The 19,872-nt window shown below is 45.3% G+C and overlaps 1 protein-coding gene across 1 annotated transcript; it reads left to right on the forward strand.

Annotated features, from left to right (window-relative positions):
• Positions 1-5,319: 5,319 nt before the first annotated feature.
• Positions 5,320-9,546, forward strand: LOC123153717 (F-box protein At5g07610-like). Its single transcript, XM_044572699.1, has 3 exons — positions 5,320-5,417; positions 7,661-7,882; positions 7,977-9,546. The coding sequence occupies exons 1-3, from the start codon at positions 5,320-5,322 to the stop codon at positions 8,890-8,892; spliced, it is 1,236 nt and encodes a 411-aa protein (XP_044428634.1). The 3' UTR covers positions 8,893-9,546.
• Positions 9,547-19,872: the final 10,326 nt, after the last annotated feature.

A 19,872-nucleotide genomic window follows, 5' to 3' on the forward strand; every position in this document is an offset into this window, starting at 1 on the left:
GAGGTGGTGAAATTCTCACAACATCCTTGACAAAAAGGTAGTAATACTTCAAGGTAGATCATAATACGAGCTGGATAGTAAGTTGCATCCATAACATGAACAAGTTCGTGATGAAAGGAAGATAAGGATGTTGTTGATGGTAACTCAAATTACCAAGGAACGAGGATGGCACTTATCATCAAGAATTCCATTGATATCCTGGAAGGAGTCAAAATGTTGATGATGATCACGACAATTGTTGTCGAGAGGATCCACGAAGAAGCAATTGAACAGCGACTGCATCAAGCAAAAGGACCGATGCAACAAAAGATTATTGGAGCCATAGATACAACACAAACTCAAAATCAAGCTTGTCGTTTTTAAGGCGAAATTATATGAGGAGGAAGATTGACGTAAGGTTAGCTCATCGTTGAAAATTGTGCTCCGGAAAGAAGGACCAGGTAGCACAGTTAAAATTTAGCACAATAAGGATATAGCCGATCAGGCTAGCAATGACTTGAAGGATTATTAAACTCATAAGCAACAAAGATTACTTAGAGTTATCAAACCAGAGTGCGGAATCGGTTCACTTACTGGTGTTCTTGAGTTACTAACAACTCAGAACCCATGAAAAATTGGAATCAGTGAGAAATAATAGCTAATGAAGACTCATAAGATGCAACACAATTCTTCGATATTCTCGAGATACCAGAGGGTAATACTCGACGGTAGATCAAGGTAGAGGTTGGACTGGTGTATTGACTTGCAAAAGACAAGTGATTTAACTTGTCCGAGAAATGGGATCAAAGAGAAAATATGGTCAGAACCACGATTGCATAGGATCAATTCACAGATACCAGATGATATTATATCAACAAAATAGTTACTATTACAAGAAGCTTCTATGGTAGGATCTACATCGTGTCCAAGGGCATGAACACAAAGTTCAAGGTCGACTCCCACTTCTTCAATGTATAACCTTCCATTCACCTCTCACTTTCGAAGAAGTTGTAGTGTTGAAATTTTATCTAGCAAAATACCAGAAGAGTATGACTCATGAAAACTTTTGAGTTCACACATATTAAGGAAGGCATGGTTCAACCCGTCAGGGTATCGTGGAAACATATACCACAAGCTTCAATAGTAAATACCACCAGCTCCAAAACAGAGCATGTTTGAGAAAACAGAGGATACAATTTACCAAAGGCTTTATATATCCGTGGAAAGAACTCCTCGAGGTTTTTGTACACGAAGGACACTGTCGGATGATATTTCAACAAAGAATTCGATGGCCCATAGCGGAGCTGATGTGAGCATCGGCACACAACCAGAGGAAGAAACAATGTGAAGGCATTGGATTATAGGAGCAACTGACTAATTCAAGGCTCAAATGCAAACGAATTATGATTTCCAATTCAAGGGATCAGAAGCAAACACTCTGATTAAGAATGGATAAGTTGAATAGATTTAGGGGTACATTCGATGACAACTTGATTGGTCGATGACCAGCTCATGTTCAAAATGCCCTTAGAGCTAGAAGGATGAATTCTAGGAATTGGTTGAGGATTGCGAGCATTCACAACATATTGAATTCAACGGACTCAAAATGATAATGACAAAGGATGCCAATAAGATTACCTGACTTATGGGATTAATCATAATGAAAGCAAGCAAGAATTTCAAGAGCAATAGGTTGTTGAGGATTTTCGGAGGATCGAATGGTATTTCGAAGACTTTTGTGAAATACATGTATCAACTAGGAATAATCAAATCCTCGATAAGTATGAGGGATTTTCAGTAGGGTGTTCATGTGGCAAAGAACTGAAAGGCGGTAGGCACAAAGTATTCTCGAAACAATAGAGTATTTCGGGGTATCCTGTAATAATAAGATCATCGAGAATGATTGTATGAGTGACAAGTGTACGCGGTCATCCATAGGGGGTTTATCGATGAAAGGGAATTGCAAAAGCGATGGCACAAAGTCTCGAGAGAACACCGTAGAGTATCTTCAGAATCTTCTGGTGCCGCAGGCGATCATCTGTAACAAGGGGCTCTCCGGGTGGATGTGATCACAAGATCCTAATGTTAGAGTTAGTAAAACCATTTTAACCCGAATAGATGAGAGATCAGAGTCCCGGAGTATAGACGAGGGGTAAAAGATCCTAGTACCACCCAATGGCGATGTGGGCCCATAAGCCACACAGCCATGTTTGTAAAATAGTTTTCATCGACTAGACTTAACTTCGACCAAGGAGTGTGGAAGGGGGATTCCTACAGGAAGTCGGCTCTGATACCAACTTGTGACGCCCCCAATTCAATCGTACACTAATCATACATGCAAATGTGTATGATCAAGATCAGGGACTCACGGGAAGATATCACAACACAACTCTACAAATAAAATAAGTCATACAAGCATCATATTACAAGCCAGGGGCCTCGAGGGCTCGAATACAAGAGCTCGATCATAGACGAGTCAGCGGAAGCAACAATATCTGAGTACCGACATAAGTTAAACAAGATTGCCTTAAGAAGGCTATCACAAACTGGGATACATATCGAAAGAGGCGCGAGCCTCCTGCTTGGGATCCTCCTAAACTACTCCTGGTCGTCGTCAGCGGCCTGCACGTAGTAGTAGGCACCTCCAGTATAGTAGGAGTCATCGTCAATGGTGGCGTCTTGCTCCTGGGCTCCATCATCTGGTCGCAACAATCGGGTATAGAAAGGGGAAAAAAGGGAAGCAAGGCAACCGTGAGTACTTATCCAAAGTACTCGCAAGCAAGGAGCTACACTACATATGCATGCATTGGTATCAAATGGAAAAGGGGTAGAATATGTGGACTGAACTGCAGAATGCCAGAATAAGAGGGGGATAGCTAGTCCTGTCGAAGACTACGCTTCTAGCCACCTCCATATTGCAGCACGTAGAAGAGAGTAGACGGTAAGTTCACCAAGTATCATCACATAGCATAATCCTACCCGGTGATCCTCCCCTTGTCGCCCTGTTAGAGAGCGATCACCGGGTTGTATCTGGCACTTGGAAGGAAGTGTTTTAGTTAGTATCCAGTTCTAGTTGTCATAAGGTCAAGGTACAACTCCGGGTCGTCCTTTTATCGAGGGACATGACTATTCGAATAGATCAACTTCCCTGCAGGGGTGCACCACATTTCCCAACACGCTCGATCCCCTTTGTCCGGACACACTTTCTTGGGTCATGCCGGGCCTCGGAAGATCAACACGTCGCAGCCCCACCTAGGCACAATAGAGAGATCATCACGCCGGTCTAAATCCTATGGCGCAGGGGTCTGGGCCCATCGCCCGTTGCACACCTGCACGTTGCGAACGCGGCCGGTAAGCAAACCTAGCCTCCCTAATATAAGAGCAGGCGTTCCAGTCCAATCCAGCGCGCGTTGCTCAGTCACTGACGTCATGAAGGCTTCGGCTGATACTACGACGTCGAGTGCCCATAACTGTTCCCGCGTAGTTGGTTAGTGCGTATAGGCCAGTGGCCGGACTCAGATCAAATACCCAGATCTCGTTAAGCGTGTTATCTTGAAGTAACCGCGAACGCCGACCAGGGTCAGGCCCACCTCTCTCATAGGTGGTCTCAACCTACCCTGTCCCTCCGCCACAAAGATCCACCCAGAGGGCCATCGGGACAAAGGTCCTTTCAGCCCCCAATCCGTGAATCACTCGCGGGTACTTCACGAGCCGATCCGACTTTAGTCACCACATGTATCATGGGTAATATGTATAGTATATACCCGTGATCAACACCTGACGTGATCACGGCCCGATAGTATAGCATGACAGACTGACAAGAATGTAGGGCCACTGATGATAAACTAGCATCCTATACTAAGCATTTAGGATTGCAGGTAAGGTATCAATAAATGTAGCAACAATGACAGGCTATGCATCAGAATAGGATTAACGGAAAGCAGTAACATGCTACACTACTCTAATGCAAGCAGTAGAGAGAAGTAGGCGATATCTGGTGATCAAGGGGGGGGGGGCTTGCCTGGTTGCTCTGGCAAGAGGGAGGGGTCATCTTTGATGTAGTCGAACACACAGACATCGGCAGCGGTCTCGGAGTCTACCGGAAAGGAGTAATGGAGGAGGAACACAATAAATAACAGAGCAATCAAATGTAACACAAAGCAAGACACGACAATATGTTGTGCTAGGGGTGGCCTAACGTAGGGATAGGCGATACTGGCGAAGGGGGAAACATCCGGGAATGTATTCGTGGTGTTTCGCGTTTTCGGACGGATGAATGGGAGAGGGAAAGTTGTGTGTTTGCTATGATGTGTGACAGACGAACGGGCTGCGTTTCCAGATTTGTCTCGTCGTTCTGAGCAATTTTCATGTACAAAGTTTTTCCATCCGAGTTATGGTTTATTTTATATGACTTTTCAAAGTTTTATTCATTTTCCGAGGTTATTATTAATTCAAAATTAATAGGCAAAATGCTATGGGTACCCAGCCCTGTGTATACACGGAGGCTGACATGTGGGCCAGAGGACCCAGTTGACAAGTCAAAGTTTGACTGGCCAACAGATGGTGGGGCCCCCCTGTCATTGACTGCCTAGTAAACTAACAATTTTAGTTAGACTAATTAAGCAGTTAACAGGTTAATTAACAGGATTAATTAGATTAACTAATTCATTTGGTTAATTAATTAACTAATTGTTTTAATTATTATATATTTTCATTTATTTATTTTTCGTTCACGGGTGGACCCCACGTGTCATTGGCCAGGGGCCTTAGCAGGCGCCTGGAGCGTAACCCGAACGGGCGCACGAAACGGGCGACGGGCAAACCCGGGGCGCGACGAGCCGTAGCGGCTGCCCGGAGGCGCCGGCGCGGGTGGGTGAGGCTGCGAGGGGCGGAGCGGTTGGGGGTGGCGGTCAGGCCGGCGAGCCGGCGAACCACGGCGGAGCGAGGCGGCTGTGGGGCACGGCGTGGTGCGGGCATGCTTGTGCACGGTGGTCGTGGCCGCGGCCGGAGCAGCGGCGCCGCCGGGCTAAGCGGGGCAGCGCGGTGGAGCACGCGCGCGGGACGAGCACCGACGCCCAGCAGCGCGCGGGGGCAAGGCGAGCTTGCAGGGGCGATGAAGTGGGAGACAACGGGGTGAGGGCGTGGTCGTCATGCAGGTCACGCGGCGCGGGGCACGGCCTGGACGCGGCGACGAGCAGAGGCGCGCGGGCCTGTGCAAACGCGCTCGCGGAGGGGCAGCAGAAGAGAGTAGCGGCAGCGCGACCAGGTGCTCGCGGGGCGTGCCTGGGCGCGTCGGACGGCGCGGTGGAGTCGAGGTGTGAGCGCATAGTGGGCGTGGCGATGCCGAGCGAGCAGCACGCGACGGAGCTGCCAGTCGGAGGTGGTGCAGGCGATGAGAAGCGCATCGGGGAGGGGGAAGCAGAGCAGGAGCAGCTACGGTAGCGCACACGGGTAGGGCTGGCGCGCGTGGAGGCACGGTCGGGGTTCCTCACCGCGGGGCCGTAGGGACTAGGCAGTAGGGCGTGGGAAGGACGACGGGGACGAGGCGACGACGGGGACGGGGAGGCAGGCCGGCATGGTGGCTCAGTCGACAGGGAGGCCTTCGGGCGGCGACACGGCGTCAGCGGGGTTCGGGGCGAGCGACGGGGTGACGGGATCCAGATCGGGGGAAAGAGGAGAGGTGGATCATGGGGAGGAGTGGACCGGTTAGGATTAGGTTACGGGGGTGGGGGTGGTTATAAGCCAGGGGAAAAACTGGGCCGGTTAGCTGGGCCGTGGCCCAGTGGGGGTGGCCCTTGTTTTCCTTTTTTTCTTTTTTCTTTTTTTAACCTTTCTGTTTTATTTTAGCTATTGCTTCTATTAGTTTATCCACTAAAAGGCTTTTGTAAAATGAAACAATTTGTCAGAACAAATACCAGTGTTCTGCCACAAAAATCTTGGAGTTTTAAATAAAATAGTTTAGAACTTCTATAATTTTGAAAAGGCATTTTAGTAAAGACTTGGCCCCTGTTTTAATTGCATTAGGGCAACTAAACATTTTATTAATGTTGGTTCTCTCTGATAATTAGTTAAAGAATATTTGCAAATCACCGAACATTTTTATTTTACCGTTTGAAGAAACAACAATTTGACTTTATTTTAATTTGAATGTGAAATCGGTTTGGATCAAAGTGAGATTTATTAAAATAATCATGATGACCTGGCACCATTAGTGTTTGATTATTGTAGCTTAATGACCGGGGTGTTACATCACCTTTATGCCCTTTTTGTGCTTCTAGTTTAGAAGATACAAAGCATCTGATGTTTCAGTGCCAGAAGGAAAAGGAGGTCTAGGGAATGCTTGGCTTAGATGAGATCATTGCTCAAGCTTGTGAAGTTGATCATGCTGGAGAGGCGGTACTCGGTTTTTTGTTGCACATGCCTGATCAAGATTTATCTATTATGGGGTCCCAGAATATTCGGGAGATGATTGCCATTATGTGTTGGTATTTGTGGTGGGAAAGACGAAAATTAGTGCATAAGGAGAGAATTCAAGATGCAAAACATATTTCAATGGGGATACAAGCTCTTACGACTAATTATGTTGTTGCTTCCAGTCCAAAGGATTCTATGAAAGGAGGGGGTTGGATTCATCCCCCGGTGAGTTTTGTAAAACTTAATGTTAATGCTTCTTTTGATCATGATTTTCTTAAAGGTACGGATGGGGCTGTCCTGAGGAACGACAAAGGGAAGTTTATTGCGGGGGTAATTGGAAAATTAATCATTGTGTCGATGCTCTAACAGCGGAAGCTTGGGCTATCAGGTTCGGTCTTTCGCTAGCGCAACATGCTGATTGCAATCGCCTTGTTATTAATTCTGATGATTTGGAGGTTATTGAAACGATGAATAATGACGGACCGTCAGCAGGAGCGCTGGCGGCAATTTTTGATGATTGCTATTTTTTGGCGTGTGATTTTCCTACCTCTAGGTTTAAACATTGTAATATGGAAGCCAATAAGGTTGCACACGAGCTTGCTAGGTTGGCTAGATTTTCTTCTAATGTTGATTGGTTTGAGGAGCCTATGATTGAGATTGTACCTTTCCTCACAAACGTTGTATCTATTATTTTGGTTGAATAAAGTCCATATGTTTAAAAAAAAGATGATACATTTGTGGAATTGTGACACTTTCAGTTTAGAGCAACTCTAACAGATCCTATAAAAACATATCATCTGAAAGCATTATACAGTTATTGCGAGGCACTAAGCAGAGCAGATCCCGTAAACCGGTACTGTAAAAAATTCCTCCTTTTTCTCCTCACACTTCTTCTTCCTTGGGACGCACGCATGGTCAGACTCAAACTCCAGCTGGCCAGAAGGGTGCCGCTCCGGCCTGTTGCCTGGTTCGGTCCATCGCTGGCGCTCCGGCCCGCCACGTGCTCCGGGGATGCTCCGGCCGGCCGCTACCGAGCTCCTCCGCCTGCTAGCTTCTCGCGCGCGGTGTCGCCAGGCTCCCTGCTCTAACGTTGACCGCTCTATAGATTCCCTCGAGAACGACTCGAAAACTCCAAATATGAGGCATGGTTGCTCTAATATACGAAATCTGTAAAAACAAAGGATCTGCCGTTTAGAGGATCTATTCGGCGCGTTTTCTGCAAATTTAAAGGTTTGACCGGGATATTTTTTTTTTTTTTGAGAATTAGGTTTGACCGGGATATGATGCTCTTAGCCCAGTGCACTACAAACGTATTGACGGCCCATTCGCCAAAAAAGAAGTGGGTTTCAATCCCCTCCCCGGCCCATTCGCCATCACTCACCCCGTCCCCCTCCCCCGTGCTGGACGGCGCCGCCGGAGCTTTCTCCTGCCGCCGCGCCATGTCCACCCCAGCTGCTCGATCTCGCCCATCGGAGGACGGACTCATCAGGTACGTAGAGTATGCATCGCCATGAATCATCGCGACCTTCCTCTCCCTTCTTCACCCGATCCCCTAACCTTATTCCCCATCGTTGTGTGTGCAGGTCCTCCTCTTCGCCTCCCAGCGGCAGCGAGACGGCGGCCGAGAGACTCACCGACGACCTCCTCGTCGAGATCCTCTCGCGCGTGCCCGCCAAGTCGCTCTGCCGCTTCAAGTGCGTCTCCAAGCACTGGCTCGGCCTCACCAACGACCGCAACTACCGCCGGAAGCTCCCCCAGACCCTCACCGGCTTCTACCAGGGGAATCAATTGGTGGATTCAGGTGTTCCTTTCACCAATGTCTCGGGGAGCCGCCATCTCACACATCCCGCCTTCCTGCCCAACCGCCGGCAGGTCAAGATCATGGACTGCTGTAACGGCCTCCTTCTCTGCTCCTCATACGTTGCCGGCGACCATGGCGACGTGTTCCGGTACATTGTGTGCAATCCCGCCACAGAGGAATGGGCTGAGTTCCCGTACTGCGGCTATTCCGGCCTGGTGGCTAACGCACGCTTGTGTTTTGATCCAGCCGTGTCCCCTCATTTCCATGTGTTTTTGTTGCCGGTGGTGGATATCTGCATTACCGGAGTGCATGTCTATTCATCTGAAACCGGGAGTTGGGTTCATAAGGAGAAGAGATGGAGCGGCACTATTGATGTCGCTAATGATCGGTCAACTGTTTATCTTAATGGTTATCTGCATTTCTGCGCCATTGTTGATGGTTCTGACGGTCGTCTAGCTGCAGTGGACAAGGAGGGGGGAGCAAGGACTAACTTCCGTGTTCCTGATGGTCTGGATGTTGGTTTTATTCAGCTGTCACAGGGCTGCCTGCATTATGCTGGTTTTGACACAGATGATGATAATGTTGTTCGACTGCTAGTTTATGTTCTTAAAGACTATGACCGCAGAGAATGGATACTGAAGCATAGCGTCGAAACTTCGCATTTGCTTGGAGGGCGGGCGACACATAGAATACCTTGATGAGGACTTTGATTGGATTGCAATTCATCCAGAATGTGACTTGATCTTCTTCGCTGTGGCCCAGGAGGATATCACATTCATGTGCTATGATATGGATAGTGGACAAGTTAAAGTGATGTGCAATCTTGAAGATAGCAACCAGGCATATTTTCCGTATGTGCCACTATATGAAGAGTTACAATCGTTGCACAAGTGACGTCTTATTCGTGCTATGGAGCAGTGGGCATGGTATGTCTGCTTGAATTTGGTCCTCCTTTCTCTGATGTGTTTAAGTTTGGAGCAATGCTGGTTTGTTCTGGGGGCACTGCAGCTGATTTCTATCTCGGACTAGTGATTCAAAGTTTCAGTGCACCTTCTGTTGTGTGTACTTGTTTTGTCTTGGTATACCAATGGTTCTGGCCAACGGGAGATTGTGATACACTTTGGATGATTACATTATCACTTCTTTTGCTGCTATGTTTTTTCTGTCTTTTAAATAGGTTATTTTATTAGTAGAACATCACAGCCACAATGATGCTGTTGATAGGAAATGTCATAATGTTCATTCTGCTGTTAGATAACTTTTGACACAAAATTCCTTCAGAAGACTAGAAAGACATCCTCTTTATTTATGGGTTTTGTTCGCATAGGTAGGTTTAGAGAGTTTAAAATAAGCGACACCGGGCACTTCCCATGTTAGTCTTGCCTATAATGGTGCACATACACTCCAGTCCAACACAATGTTGCTGTGTTAATAAGAGGTAATTTGACTTACCACTGAAAGGTTTGCCTAGCGGGACGATGTTCAACTCTTTCTGGTGATTGATGCTGAGAAGGTCATTATCGAAACTAATTTCTTTAGCCGGTCAACCTATATACGGCTAGTTTTTCGAGCAGAGCTGCAATCTTGTTCTTATGCACATTCAGGAGCTTAGTAGGGTCTTTTCTTTTTTTGATTTAGTTCATGTAAAACAAAAAGCCAATGTGGCAGCCCACCAAACCGCTAAATAATCTTTTCATACTGGTCCTTTGTGTGTCCTGATCTCCCAGGTCCTGGTCTTCCTTGGACCCTGTATTCAGCAAGATTGTAACCTTGCCCACTTATCGACGTTAACTTGGTTCTAGAAAATGAGGAAATAAGATTGCACGGGATCGAAAGCTAATTTCAGACATTGTTTTGTTGAAAGTTAGAGCAAATCAAAGCTACTGCTGTAATAGGATTGTATCAGGTTGCTGCGCTAATGATATGTGTTTCGCACTTTTTAGTTGTCAGCTAGCCCAGGTAAAGCAATTGGTACGGTTAGAGAACTAATGGTGAAATGTTACTTGCAATACAAGTTCTTTCTGTTATCAACACATATAGTCCATATGGTTATGAATAGGCTGACATTGAAGAAGAAAAGTGAACCTCGAGGGTGGTTCCTCTTACGTTCACTTTGATGATTACATCGAGTGGAATCCACCGAGGGTGATTCATCAGGTTTTCTTCCTTGATGTTTTCGACACACGGTTACCTGGACTTTACCTGAGACCATTGTTGAAGTCGGGTCGGCCTTGAGGGGTACCCGCGAGTTGATGTGAAAGTCGGGTGGGCCGTAGAGCACCCGTGATTTTTCTATGAGGCACGACCGGGCATTCTGGGCGCTTGCCATAAGTCTACGAGACGGGGCGACGGGGTCATATTATCGTGAGTCTTTGCTTGTCTCCGCGAGCCCCCAATGCACTAACAGGTTTGGGTATTTGTTCTGAGTTGTCCTTTGGCCTTTACGCACTAACCACCACGTGAGAATAGTTATGGGCCTCGACGTCGTAGTATCAGCCGAAGTTTTGTCAGACGTCCAGTTCAGCATTGCGGCACGGCTGGGCTGACACCATCCTGTAGTGCTGGAGCCTGATCCGCCCTGCTCGCAACGACCTGGAGTGCAACGGGCGATGTGCCCAAGACCTCGGAGTGCTTAGGATGTAGACCGGCGGTGACCTCTCTACTAAGACTAGGTAGAGTTGCGACATGTTGATCTTTCGAGGCTGGACATGACTCAGGAAAGTGTGTTCGGCCAGAGTGATCGAGCGTGTTGGGTAACGTGGTGCACCCCTACAGGGAAGTTATCTATTCGAATATTGTGTCCACGGTAATAGACGTTCAGACTTGTATCCTGATCTATTACAACTAGAACTGGTTACTTGAGACATGAGATGGATATGTTGGCTTCGGGATTGCTTTCTTGCAGGGAGTCGAGGGAGAATCTCTGGGCATCAATATTACAACATGTTTGTCAAATATAAACTGTTATTTTATACTCTTCTGAATGCTGCAAGATGCTTGGAATTGCTTGAAGATGCTAGTCTTCGATATACTAGGCTTTCCCCTCTATTCAGGCATTCTTCGATAGGCTTTTCTGCATAAAATAAGTTTTCTTAAAAAAAACACTAAACCTATTCCTATTTGGCTGAACCCATCGTCAAAAAAACAAACGAGCAGGGCAGAGAAAGCCCAGACTTCCCACGACCCGGTCGTCTTCTTCGAGCGTTCATGGCACAGGCAGGATGCACGCAGCCAGCACATCTCCACCCAGCGCCCCACTCCTCCCCTCCTCTTCCTCACCCCAAAACCTCCAGAACGGATCCCTCTCCCTTCCCTAACCTCTCCCTCTCCCATAATGTACGCCCTAATACGCCCTAATGGCAGTTACAACACGAGAAACGGCTGCCATTGATGCCCTTAAAACCAGCGACGCCCTGCTCGCCTCCGACCTCCCCTGGCCCTCTATAAAAGCCCTAGATGTCGCCCAAGATCCCCTCGTCCAAAGCCCCCTCCGTGCAGGAGCTATCTCCCTCTCCATCTTTCCAAATTGCTCGCCGGAGTTCTACCCTATCGCCGCTGTCCATCAATTACTACGGTGATTCGGACCCTCTTATTCATTTCTTCTCTCTATAACTTCAGTTCGCATCCCTTGACGTTCGGCCTTGTTTGAATCCTTAGCCGGAGCACGAGTTTAACGTTCACCGGACTGCATCAGTGCTCTGACCACTCCGGCGACTTCCCATCACCTGCAGAGGACGACATCGACGACGCTGGCGTACCCCTACTGCTCTCCGCGACGCCCTCCACCCCGTCCTCTACCCGCTGGTCGCCGGAACGCCGCCAAATTTCCTCACGGTGAGCACCCAGCCCTCCCGTCTCAAGCATGTTCTCAGATAAAGCTGTTCCAGCCAATGGGAACAAGACACGTTGCATTCCCTATAATTCCCGTATTGCTTTTTCAGAAAAATATTTAAACTTCGGAACATCATATCTCCTAACCCGTATGTCCAAATTCGACAAATTTTATATCCCTGGATTCCTTGGAACATCTAGTTTATTATAAAAATTTGAGATCTCAGTTTTTGGGAAGTTAAAATTTAGTCCTGATTTAAATGATAAATTAAGTATTTTTGCAATATCTATTATTCTGTAAATCATATAAAATTGTTTTATATATGAAAGTTGGACCTTAGGACCTTTCTGTTGGAACTGATGGATTAATTTTCCAACATATTTTAGATGCTGTTTTATGATCAACACCTTAATTTGACCTTCTTTGATCATCATTTAATAACTTCATTGAACTAAAATTTATACCTAGGATAAAACTCTTAGATTGATCCCTAGGGAACCTCTCTGGTCATATGCCATCATTATACCAGTTTGGACTTAGGAAATGTTACATAAATTTTGTAACATAAACCTTATGCCACCAACTTCATCTTCCATTTTCATTGGACCCAAAGTCAATATTCCAATCAAACACATTATAGACTTTGTCATAGAACCTTGCCTCACAACCCTTCAACCATGATCCTAACTTGTATCAATTTGATCCAACCCAGAATATGATCTATGTCATATTTTCAATCAAGCCAATTTGATCCATCTCAACCCTACCACGCCATAGTAACTAGCTTAGTAATAGTAGAAACTAAATAATTTGTACTGAGAATTTGTATATTTTATTTGGATCTTCATTTGGATTTTGTTGTGTGTTGAATTATTCTCTTGTATCGTTAGATATATCATAAGGTGAAGGAGAGACGACTAAGAGTAGAATATTTCATCTTCAAGAGACTCGGGCAAGTTGCAACTTGATCATTCCTTGTCCTATGTTTTTGCAATATGCATGAACTCTTTTATTACTATGCATTTTTTACTAAATAAAATTGCAAACAACTATTGCTAGCTAAAGTCTTAGGAACTTGCAGCTATGCTTAGCCATGCTTACAAACAAAAGGGTTGGGAACCAAACAAGTTTTAAACGATTAAACTTGCCCTCTTTTGGGGTAACGTTTTGCGCCCATCAGGGTCTTGCAGTGAATGCGCCCGACTGGGGTCTTGCACACAGGCTTTTGGTGGGGACCGCCGTCCAGTGGACCGAGATCTTCCAAGTACAGTTTGATGTAGCTTTCGGTACAACCACATGATATTATGGCTCTGGCTTAGCTTTTCCATATCGGGAAACCCTTTATTCAGGTACGGTCATTGAAGAGAGGTCTTAATAGCCAAGGGAGCGGGCCGTGCTAGAACTAAGTAAAGGGGGCCGTTTGGAAAGGCTTCGTCACAATCTCCTCTCGGTCGCACACCCAAAGTTGTGTCACGACACAAAGGCTTGATTGTGTCATGTGGGGAACGTGTACGACCTCTGTAGAGGGTTAAACCTAATCGATGTAGAGGGTTAAACCTAATCAATTAGGGAATGAGCACAGTGAATGTGTTTCACTTCAACCTTATGTATGTTTTAAACTATTTTTGAGAATGAGCACCGGTGCGTATATCCAAGTGTCTCACTCCTATCTTTTATACTAAAAAAACAATTTCTATTTCAAAAGAAGTTTACAAAATTTAGTATAGGAGAAAATTGGCTTTATGCAAATCAAACCTCCACCAATACTTACCCTGCATGTATAATCTGTTATACCTTCCCTTGCAACTTGCGAATACATTTCACGTACTCACCTACACCTGTCATGTGCAGATCTAGACACATTAAGATATGATAGGGTTATGGTCTACACTCAACGAGCCCAGTGGCGTTGATGGAGCTCTAACTTAGTGACTACGTATAATTCCGCTGTATTATGTGCCAACTTGAGCTGTGCCTAAGGTATGATATATATCTGGATCTACCGTTGTAGTAGAATGATGTATGTCTTACTGATATTCATTTTTGTTACTGTGTGTGCTAGTTATGATCCAGGGATAGCACAGTAAACACAGAGACTTGGATTCTACCAAATCCGGGTCGTTACACATGCATGTCTCTCTCAAAAGGTGTGTACAACAAGGATGATTGTGGCAAAATAAAAAACAAAGACTCAAATCATACAAGACGCTCCAAGCAAAACAAATATCATGTGGTGAATAAAAATATAGCCTCAAGTAAAGTTATCGATATACAAAGATGAAAGAGGGGATGTCTTCCTGGGGCATCCCTAAGCTTAGGCTCTTTGGCATTCTTGAATATTACCTTGGGGTGCCTTGGGCATCCCCAAGCTTAGGATCCTGCCACTTCTTATTCCATAGTTCATCAAATCCTTACCCAAAACTTGAAAACTTCACAACACAAAACTTCAACAGAAAATCTCGTAAGTTCTGTTAGTATAAGAAAATAAATCACCATTTTTGGTACTATTGTGAACTTATTCTTTATTTATATTGGTGTAATATCTACTGTATTCCAACTTTTTCATGGTTCATAACCCCCGATACTAGCCATAGATTCATCAAAAAAAACAAACAACACGCAAAAAACAGAACAGTCTGTACCAATCTAGAGATTACGAATACTTCTGTAACTCCAAAAATCCAGAGGAATCGGCAAGTCCTAGGAAACTTGTCTATTAATCCTCTGCAAAAAGAATCAGTATTTTATCGTGCTTCTGTTAAAAATGAAAACTAATCCCCTGGGCGCAAAAGTTTCTGTTTTTCAGCAGGATCAAATCAACTATCACCGTAAGCTATCCCGAAGGTCTTACTTGGCACAAACACTAATTAAAACATAAAACCATATCTAACCAGAGGCTATATGAATTATTTTTTTGCAAAAAAGGACCTAAAAAGCAAGAACAAAAATAAAATTGGGTTGCCTCCCAACAAGCGCTATTGTTTAACACCCTTAGCTAGGCATAAAACACGAATAGATCTAAGTATTATCATCTTTGGTATGCAAGCAATAAGTGGCTCTCATAATAGATTTATAAGTCAATTTAATTTTCTTTCTAGGGAAGTGCTCCATGCCTTTCCTTAACGGAAATTGAAATCTTATGTTTCCTTTTTTTTATATTAATAATTGCACCAATTGTTTTAAGGAAAGGTCTACCAAGAATAATAGGACATGTAGGATTGCAATCTATATCAAGAACAATGAAATCTACTGGCACATAATTCCTATTTGCAACAATAAGAACATCATTAATCCTTCCCATAGGTTTCTTAATAGTGGAATTCGCAAGATGCAAATTTAAGGAACAATCATTAAATTTACGGAAACCTAACACATCACATAAAGTTTTTGGAATCGTGAAAACACTAGCACCCAAATCACACAAAGCATAGAATTCATAATCTTTAATCTTAATCTTAATAGTAGGTTCTCACTCATCATAAAGTTTTCTAGGGATAGAAACTTCCAATTCAAGCTTTTCTTCAAAAGATTGCATCATAGCATCAACAATATGTTTAGTAAAAGCTTTGTTTTGATTATAAGCATGAGGAGAATTCAACATGGATTGCAATAAGGAAATACAATCTATTAAAGAACAATTATCATAATTAAAGTCTTTGAAATCCAAAAGAGTGGGTTCATTGCTACCTAATGTTTTGACCTCTCCAATCTCATTTTTGTCAATTTTTGCATTAAGATCTAAAAACTTTGAATCATTGGGACGCCTTTTAAATAAAGTTGACTCATCTCCAGCCCCATCTTTATAAAGATTTACATTGGAAAACAAAGATTCAGTAGGAGTCACATCAATCACTTTAAGATCTTCATCATTATTTTCATGAAAACTAGAAGAACACGCTTTTATAAACCAATCCGTTTTAGCACGCATCTTAGCAGTTCTTGCCTTGCACTCATCAATGGAAATTCTCATGGATTTGAGAGACTCATTGATATCATGCTTAGATGGAGTAGATCTAAGTTTCAAAGCAACAACATCAAGAGAAATTCTATCGACGTTCCTAGCCAAATCAGCAATCTTAAGCAATTTTTCTTCAATCAAAGCATTGAAATTCTTTTGTTAACTTATAAATTCTTTAACATTATTCTTAAAATCAGAGGGCATCTTATTATAATTTCTGTAAGGATTGTTGTAGGAATTACCATAATTATTAGAGGAATTACTAGGAAACGGCCTAGCATTAAAATTACCTCTATACGCGTTATTACCAAAATTGTTCGTACTAACAAAATTCACATCCATAGATTCATTATTATTTTCAATCAAAGTAGACAAAGGCATATCATTAGGATCAGTAGGAGCACTCTTACTAACAAATAATTTAATAAGCTCATCCATCTTTTCACTCAAAACATTAATCTCTTCAATTGCATGCACTTTTTACTAGTGGAAGATCTTTCGGTGTGCCATTGAGAATAATTAACCATAATATTATCTAGGAGCTTAGTAGCTTCTCCTAAAGTAATTTCCATAAAAGTACCTCCCGTGGCCGGATCTAAAAGATTTCTAGAAGCAAAATTCAATCCGGAGTTTTGTATAATCATCCACAAATTCAAACCATGAGTAGGGCAATTTCTAATGATTAATATATCCTCTCCCAAGATTGTGCAACATGTTCATGATCAAGTTGCTTAAAATTCATAATATCGTTCCTAGGGGAGATGATCTTAGTGGGAGGAAAGTACTTGAAAATAAAAGCATCTTTGCACTCATTTCATGAATCAATACTAGTTTTAGGGAAAGATGAAAACCAAGTTTTAGCACGATCTCGAAGTGAGAACGGAAATAGCTTAAATTTAACAAAATCATTATCCGCATCTTTTTTCTTTTGCATACCACACAAATCAACGAAATTATTAAGATGGGATTTGACATCTTCATTGGGAAGGCCGGAAAATTGATCTTTCATAACAAGATTCAGCAAAGTTGTATTAATCACACAAGATTCCGCATTAGTAGCGGGAGCAATGGGAGTACTAATAAAATCATTGTTGTTGGTATTGGAAAAGTCATACAATTTGGTATTATCTTGAGCCATCGTGACAAAGCAAGCAATCCAACACACGAGCACACAAAAAGCAAGCGAAGAAGACGAACGAAAGAGGGGTGGAGTAAAGGCGAATCTTTTCGAAAATCGTTTAGAAGTGGGAGAGAGGAAAACGAGAGGCGAATGTAGCATCAATCTGCATCTTATCTTCATTATCCTCTATCCCTTCCAGTATTATCATATCTATGATTACTCTCTACAAAATGTAGAGTATAAGCAATGCTTATGAAGAAGATTCTGTGCTGAAATTCTTGAGTTATCCTTCCCTTGACATGGAGAAGGGCATTATAAAGCCGATGTTAACTGCTAATGTAAGTCAGTCCTTCTAAAGCCTTTATCCTCAACTGCTATTTAATTTTCTCATACTCCCTATCGTTTACTGTTGTTTAGTTTGCTGTTTTTACCAAAATGCATGTTCGTAAGAACCGTAAGTTCTAAGTTTTACTTGTAAAACCAAATTCCTTATTCATACCATGCACATTACTTAATGATGAAGCTATGTACCTAGGGTAGGGGCATGGACCCGTCCAAAGAGCCCTACCCAAGGACATCCTTAGAAGAAATCACCTATCAATCGACTTGAAGGTACCCCACTCGACAGGTTCAAGACACTCGACCAAGAAGCTACCACTCGACCAAGAAGCTACCACTCAACCATGAAGCTAATCACTCGACTGCCAGGAGACCTACAGTCACTCCGTAGGCAAACGGTCAGCTGTTAAGTAGTCTTCATGGTCATTATAGCACTTTATTAGAGGCGTTACCAGTAACGCCCAATCTTAAATGTACCTTAAACCCTGCATTACTGAGGGCAGGAGGGGGCCGGCGAACTCTATATAAGCCACCCCCCTCCTCAGTATGAAGGGTTCGCACCCCTGTAATCCATACACGCATAATCCAGTCGACCGCCTCTGGGCTTCGAGACGTAGGGCTATTACTTCCTCCGAGAAGGGCCTGAACTCGTAAACCTCGCGTGTAACAACTTCCCAATAGCTAGGATCTAGCCTCTCCATACTCACCCCCCTACATCACTGTCAGAGTCGGAACCATGACAGTTGGCGCCCACCGTGGGGCAGGAATCTTAGCACTTAGTTGGAGAAGTTGCGATCTTTTCCGATCCCTTTGATCATGGTTTCTTGCGGAGTTTTGGTGGAGGGCCGCAAGATCCGTCTCGGCGCGCTCACCTTCATCGCCGATGACTCCGCCTGGCTTCAGGAGGCACCACTCGACATCGACGCGCTCCCCGTCCGCGGTGCGACGCACTTCCGCGCATGCATTCGTGGCGTCCTCCTGCGGCAACCGTCGACCTAGTATCGGTCGACCCCTGCGTCGTCTCCCCGCCCTGTCTCCCACCAGCGCAAGCGCTCTGGTCGGTCGAGACTTCAGCGGTGGGTGAGGCACGCCGTGGCCTGCCAGTCGGTAGCCCCACAAGTTGCGGAAATCGAGCCCGTCGAGTCCCTCTATGGCATGTTCGACTGGCTCCGTGGGGACCGCATCCGAGTGCGACAGCAGCGACCCAGCGGCTGAGGTTCTGGCGGTCGATGGAGCACACAGTCCCCCTGGTTTCCCTCGCGCTGACGGAGCTACGGGCGGAGGCGACCCGTCGCGTCCCCATGATGAGTATCTGCCCGAACCTCTCACGTCGTTACAGCGAGAGGAGCTTCGCCGCCGGAACATGGACGCACTCCACACTCCTATTGTCAGAGAAACCCCTGAGGCCCGGGCCTTGGAGGACGTGCGCCTTGCTAACCTGGCCGAGCGCACTCGACTGGAGAATCTCCAGCGGACGAGCAAGCGCGTCAGCGGGCTCCCGAGTCCAGTCGACGTCCGCTAGCTCCCGAGTCCAGTCGGCGCCGACTCTTCTCACCGCCTCAGGTATATCGAACCCCAGTTCAGAATTTGGCCACTGCAACCCGTATAGCAGAATCAATTCAGCCATCCCAGTCAGAGGCAGGCAGGGGCTTGTTGCAGATCAGAGCATTGCTCCGGGCGGCAGGAAACCAGAATTCCGCCGTTTCTCAGTCGCGGGATAGGATCCACAGTCGATCCGTTGCAGCAGACACAGTCCAGTCGGCCCACAGCCCGAGATCGCCCCTGAGGCGTGAGGGACGTGATGACCGGCATGATCAGTACAGGAGGAATGAGCAGTATGATCATCGATTCGGTCGAGATGATCGACGTCGAGTGCCAACCCCTCCCCGAGGAGCGGGTCATATGCGCCTCGACGGCAAGATGACAAGCGCCCTCACAGTGTTGGGCAGAGGATTCCAGTTGACCCCAGAGACCCAGGCTTTGATGCAAGGTCTATCCTCGTTCAAGGTTTGGTCGACAGGAACAGGGCTCATCGAGAGGGCCACAACAGAGATGCGCCTGCCAGCAGCAGCAGAGTACGTGTTTCAGGGCCAGAGTGCTTCAGTCGAGCCATCAGGGCCGCAGTGATTCCTCCCAATTTCAGGCTGGCAACTGGAGTTAGCAAGTTCACCGGCGAGTCCAAGCCTGACACTTGGCTCGAAGATTACCGAGTGGCTGTACAGATTGGCGGTGGCAATGATGAAGTGGCCATGAAGCATTTGCCTCTTATGTTGGAAGGCTCAGCCAGAGCGTGGTTGAATCAGTTGGCACCTAGCAGCATTTACACCTGGGAGGACCTCTCCCGAGTGTTTGGTACGACCTTTGAAGGAACATGCAAACGACCTGCAGGCCTCACAGAGTTACGGTCTTGCATGCAGAAGCCGAATGAA

Source organism: Triticum aestivum, chromosome 7A, assembly GCF_018294505.1.
Source record: "Triticum aestivum cultivar Chinese Spring chromosome 7A, IWGSC CS RefSeq v2.1, whole genome shotgun sequence".
Taxonomy (NCBI): Eukaryota; Viridiplantae; Streptophyta; class Magnoliopsida; order Poales; family Poaceae; genus Triticum; species Triticum aestivum.

Excerpts from the sequence above, each read along its gene's own strand:
- LOC123153717 (XM_044572699.1), top strand. The coding sequence starts at position 5,320 with ATGCCGAGCGAGCAGCACGCGACGGAGCTGCCAGTCGGAGGTGGTGCA. Across the intron at positions 5,418-7,660 it reads GCAGAGCAGGAGCAGCTACG|GTTTGACCGGGATATGATGC; the intron begins GTAGCGCACACG and ends TTTGAGAATTAG. Across the intron at positions 7,883-7,976 it reads TCGGAGGACGGACTCATCAG|GTCCTCCTCTTCGCCTCCCA; the intron begins GTACGTAGAGTA and ends TTGTGTGTGCAG.